Source organism: Vitis riparia, chromosome 13 (genome assembly GCF_004353265.1).
Source record: "Vitis riparia cultivar Riparia Gloire de Montpellier isolate 1030 chromosome 13, EGFV_Vit.rip_1.0, whole genome shotgun sequence".
NCBI classification, from domain to species: Eukaryota; Viridiplantae; Streptophyta; class Magnoliopsida; order Vitales; family Vitaceae; genus Vitis; species Vitis riparia.
In genome coordinates, this window is record NC_048443.1 from 8,280,745 (window position 1) to 8,286,744 (window position 6,000).

A 6,000-nucleotide genomic window follows, 5' to 3' on the forward strand; every position below is an offset into this window, starting at 1 on the left:
TTACCATCCGATCTCCCTGTCTCCATTACTCAGGTTAAAGATTACAAAAGTGGGGGGAAGGGTATTCCTTGGTATATATGATCTGAAAAAGAAAGGTGGGCAGTTGGGGGCACGTGCAAAAGGTGAGCAATTCGCACATGAAACGCCACCGTTTTGGTGCCACACGCACTCCTATACATGGGTGTCTGTTGCCTTCCTTTTGCATCCCAAAATCTAGATTCTGTACAGCTGCAGAACCACTTCAATGGGCAGAACCCAGTTCCCAAAATCCCAATCAGCAGCTGAAGATGCAGAAGAGTTGAGCCATGAGTGCAAGGAGCTGCTACTTTCTCTTCCCAAAGAGAGAGGTTGGCGAACTCCTCATATCTATCTCTACCAAGGCTTTTGGTGCCAACCCAAGGAGATTCAGGCAATCACCAATTTCCAACACCACTTTCAAGCAAGAGACACTGATCTCATCCTGGCCACCATGCCCAAAGCAGGCACAACTTGGTTAAAAGCCATGGCTTTTGCAATCCTCAACCGTAAGCCTATCCCGGTCTCCACCACCCATCCTTTACACACCTCTAATCCTCATGACCTTGTCCCTTTCCTCGAGTACAAGCTTTATGCCAACAACAACTTCCCTGACCTCTCTAAGCTCCCTCAGCCAAGGCTTTTTGCCACCCATGTTCCATTTGCATCCTTGCCGGAGTCTATTACCAAGTCTAATTCTCGGGTTGTCTATATGTGCCGGAATCCACTTGATGCTTTTGCGTCTTCCTGGCACTTCCTTATGAAAGCCAGGCCTGAATCTCTAGGCCCCATTTCCATAGAAGAAGGCTTCCAAATGTACTGCAAGGGGTCTATGGCGTTCGGTCCTTTTTGGAATCATATGCTGGGGTACTGGAAGGAGAGTATAGAGAGACCCCATAAGGTGTTGTTTATGAAGTATGAGGACACCAAAGAAGACATCATCTTTCAGTTGAAGAGGCTGGCAAAGTTTTTAGGAGTCCCTTTTTCTCTTGAGGAAGAGAGGAAAGGGGTGATTGAAGAGATAGCAAGCCTTTGTAGCTTTGAGAACTTGAAGAATCTGGAGGTGAACCAGAGTGGCAGATCCATTGGATACTTCGAAAATAAGGACTTGTTTAGAAAAGGTGTGGTGGGAGACTGGGTGAATCTTTTGACACCTGTGATGGCAAAGCAGCTAGTCCAAGTGATGGAGGAAAAATTAGAAGGTTCTGATCTTTCATTCAAGGTTTTCTAGGACAATCAATGGCCATGACTCTTCATGCATGCCTTTGTACTTCTATTCAACAAACAAATGTCCTGTTATATCAGTATTTGTTAAAGGCACTGTTTTTCTGATTCTATATATCATGCTACTGTCGCTTAATAGTCTTGAAAAAATCACAAAAATTAGTTTTTGAATTCTAGTACTAGCTAGTTAGTGAGTACTAAACATTATTTTGTAAAATATTAATTTGGAAATAAAGTCTAGAGCACGATCAATACATTATTATTATAACAATTAATGAAATAATAGTAGTGTAATTATTACATATTCTACATGTGCAAAACAACGGTAATTAAATATCGTCGTGCACTTTTGTAGGATAACTTTCTTCGATATATAGAATGACAAAATGGCCTCAACTAAGAATCCTAATGTAGTGGTTCGACCTTTTAGGTAATGGTTGTTGTTAAGAAGCAAGATATACATATTGAGTCAAAATCCTATAAGTTTAAGTTTTTATAAGAAAATTGATATTTCAATATGATATTAGAGCTCGGTTTAGAGGAAGGCATCGGGTTCAATCCACCTCTCCCCTATTTGTTTATTGGATATGAATTCAAATTCAAACACTATCTCTCCATGTGCAGTAGGATCACATATGAAGTTTAAATTAATCAAAGTGAAAGGTGTTTATGAATAAATCAAATATAATAGGATCCTAAAACTTAATTTGTTGTGTTATTGGAAACCTTTTAGTTTTCTTACTTGAAAAAATCTATTTTTGAAAATTGGTTTTGAAGAAAGAAAAAGTTAGCATGCTTGCTCTATGGGAATCCAAAATAATGGTGAATACAGTTAAATTTATAGCTCCATCACTAGATGGCCATAGATGCAATCTTGGATGAATCTCAAAAGCATGAAGATGTTGAATTGGCCCATGTTGAATCCAGTTAAATTTTAGGGATGCACATTCAAGTCTAGTCATCAGGTAAATGAAATGGTGCTAATGTTCAACTATGATTGCATTTGGATTAACTGTTACACCAATAAATAAGAAAATAAAAATAAATGAGAAAATAGTCACAAAGGGTATATGAGATTGTTTAATTTGAAGAATGGAAGTTGTCTTTTTTCCTTTAAAATTTATAATCCAGAGTTGCATACTATACATGTATAATTGTACTTTCTGCCTGTGGAAACTTTTTCTGCTTGTTTTCTTTGGTTTAATGGTTTTAGAGTATCTTTGTTAGTGATTTTAAAAAACGTTTTTAATATTTCTAATAGTTTAATTGTTAGTAATTGTAAAAAACGTTTTTAATTTTTTTAATACTTAAAAAGTTTTATCAAAAGAGTTGTTTTCAAGTATTAGAAAGATTTGAAATGTTTTTTAGAATTACTATCAAGCACACTCTTATTCCCTTTGAATGAAGGTTAAGACATTTAAGAGCTCTTGTTCAATGAACCTAGCTAGTATATGTTATGATCCTCTAGCTCATATAAAATAAAATTAACCCCACGAAACAAAAGATTATGAAGCATGGGATTCTTAATGCAGAGAGAGCATAAGGATATGCTATTTTAAATTAGAAAATCGTATTTTTCGCCTCAAAATTTTCTTGACATACAACCAAATATACACCCAAGCAAGAGTTGGTGGAAGCAAGAAAATCATGCCTTCATAGTTTTACTATCAAGATTGGAAAATTCAGAAATCTGGAAGAACACTGGAATCCATGTCATCATATGCCCACAATTCCGAGAAGACGAATGGGAATCCAACAATTTTCTTCTACTGCCGTAAATTCCAACATAGGCTGATTTCCTATGTATGATGGCGTACTATGTTACTATACTATCAATTGATAGTGAAGAATGGGCGGTGATAACGTTCACATATAAAATTCTGTGACACACATGTGATCTCCACAACATACTTATGAACTTTACATGAAATCTTGGGGAAACATTTATCACGTTTGGATGGGTTAGGTGAATGGATAAGGAAAGTAGGCCTTAATCTTGGCATGGAAAATGAGTCATATATATGTATCAATCAGCCGGTTGTGATGGAAAAATAAAATTTATGAGATTGAAGTTTACATGTGGCCCACCACATGTGAAAGCTCAAAAAATTAGTTAGGTCTTTGATTCAGTATGTTGTCCCTTTCATGATAAAGGTGGTTTGGTTTGTTGACTGTTCTCTTTGGTGGTCCTTGGGGCCTTGTTTTCTTCTCCAAGAGTGGGTGGGATGTGTCCATCTACGAGCTTCGTGGGACTACGTATGTAGAGGCAAATACTTATATTCTCCCCATTGCGGAGAGCAGATACGGTCTGATATGAGGAGCCAGACCACCAAAGCATACTAGATCTATCACAACCCAAGTTCCGAGTGACCTAAAATTTGATCCGTGACGCCAAATTAAAGGTTTAATTTTAAGAGTTATTCCTAATATAAGCTTTAAAGACCTTGTTTTTTTAAAATAAATAAATGAATAAATCATAGTTTAATTTAAATAAAATTCTCTAAGCTGAAAATTATTTTCATTAACTTATAAATGTGAATGATGTCCAATTTGAGATAATTATTGAAGTCTCCACCCCATGTCTGAAAAACAAGTTCCTACGGTTCATTCACGACCTTACAAAGTATAATCACATTACATATATATTCACTAAATTGATACAAGTTTAAAAATTTTAACAAAAATGAATATTAATTTTTTTAGCTAGTTTATAATTTCTTAGGACATTCTAGAACCCTCCCTAAACCATCTATGGGTTCTCAAGAACAATATTTGTATATAAAAGTTTCAAGAAGAGGTGAACATTTCCATCTTACGCAGTATAGTGCTCTTATACCTAAAAGGGTTAGTAGGTAATCATTAAAGGCTAAGTACATTAAAATAAACATCCCGACATTTTATTTTAACCTAAATATACAACATACACATCTTGATAATTAAATAAAAATGCAAATGGAGATATAACATACAATCATATAATGCATTATTATTCTCGAGCTTTCACTAAAGGATATCCATCCATACTCAAATACTCATCCTATTTGAAGTCTTCCTGAGGTAAATTTTTGTCTTTCTCACTAGAGATCTCGCTCTATTATTATTCCCCTCTTCAAGGCCTTTCCTTTTCTCTTCTTTTTCTTTTCTAAACCATTTTACACAACCTTTCATCATTATCTGGCTAGTGATTGTGAGTTCCCAATTCACCAATAAGATTCAAAGACTTAGTTCACATTTGGAATTGCATAAAAAAGACTATTTATCTTAGACTGGTCTACGAGGTATTAAGCATCAAATTTTGGATATTTGTAGACAAGGAATAAAATAATAAGCCTTTCCTTGTCTTTTCTTTCATTCTATACTCCCACCTTCAATCTAATCAATAAAAGACCTTTTTTCCTATCTCAAATGATATTAGAGGGATTTGGATTCATTATGGAAATTCCATTTTCCTTACAATTAGTCTCTTCTCTAGAAGGTAAAGAAATAGCAAAATCTCATCATTTGTGATCAATTCATTCAATATTATATTTGTCCATAGGCTAACTCGGATATGTAATTATTGGAGATGTAACTTGCTTCTTTTTGGGTGTTGATATGATCCACACCACAAAATTGAGAAAATTGTGGATCAAGAATGACTCCAAGATCTTTTAGAAATAGATTTGTATGAAACCGCCACCCATTGCTTATATGGAAGCAAAAACCTTGGTATAATGAAGACGCCACAATCAATTATGGAATGATTGATTGATAAGTTGAAGGAGAATGTCATAGAAATCTTTCCGATAAGTTCAAAGAATTCTAAAAGAACCAAAGAGAATTTTCTCTCACAAAATTATGAATAAAATCTATGTTATTTTCAATAAGTTGATGGCTATTTAAATACAAAGAGGTCCACGAATTTGGCAATTAGAAAATCCCCAAATATTCTACCTAGGATTCGCAAATAGCTAGAAAAGGGAAACTAAAATATCCTAAGTTGGATTCTGAAAATTGAATCCATTATTTCCTAAAATCATGCCTACCCCAAAGTAAAAAGGAAACAAGGGAATTTCTAATTTATTACTTCCCCACAAAATTCAAAATTTAAAATATAATAATAAATAAGAAGGGTAATTTAGCAATCTTAAAATATTGCTTTAGATTGTGCCAACCAATCTCCTTGATGAGTCAAAATTAGGTAATCACCAATTTAGAAAACTACATTCAATCCACGTAATTTGTGAGTTGTTCTCTTCGAGGGATTCTTCTAAATTATTCCAAAGTTTGAATAATGGAAATCCAACCTTGTGGAATATGTAGAGCATCTTCCTTGCACCTCCACGAATTCACCTCAACCCAAATGTTTTGAATCAATCCATTGAGAGTTTCTTTGAATTTTTTGACTCGAGCCCTTGTAACCGGACCAACTAGAACTTGAATAGGATCTACATTTCATTAGTCGTGCCCTCATCATTCAGAACTTGAATAGGACCTACATTCCATTTGTTAGTCGTTCCCTTATAAGGTGTGAAGCAATGTCAAACCAAAATACCAAACATGCATTAGCTCTCCCTAAAAGTTTTCTTTACATAACTACAATGCAAATGCAGTGCATTATATCCACTTATTAGAAACTATTATTTTTAGAATATATTTTTATTTCTTTCAAACATAGTCCAATGATCTTAACATTCAACACCAATAATTTTTTTCTTTAATTCTCATAAGTTGTATCATCAACCAATATCATTAACAAATGACCATTTTATTATTTCTGTC

The 6,000-nt window shown here is 34.5% G+C and overlaps 1 protein-coding gene across 1 annotated transcript; it reads left to right on the plus strand.

Moving 5' to 3' along the window:
- Positions 1–29: 29 nt before the first annotated feature.
- On the plus strand, positions 30–1,375 carry LOC117928894 (cytosolic sulfotransferase 15-like). Its single transcript, XM_034848994.1, has one exon. It carries the CDS (start codon positions 245–247, stop codon positions 1,244–1,246), a length of 1,002 nt encoding a protein of 333 aa, XP_034704885.1. The 5' UTR covers positions 30–244; the 3' UTR covers positions 1,247–1,375.
- The last annotated feature ends 4,625 nt before the right edge of the window (positions 1,376–6,000 follow it).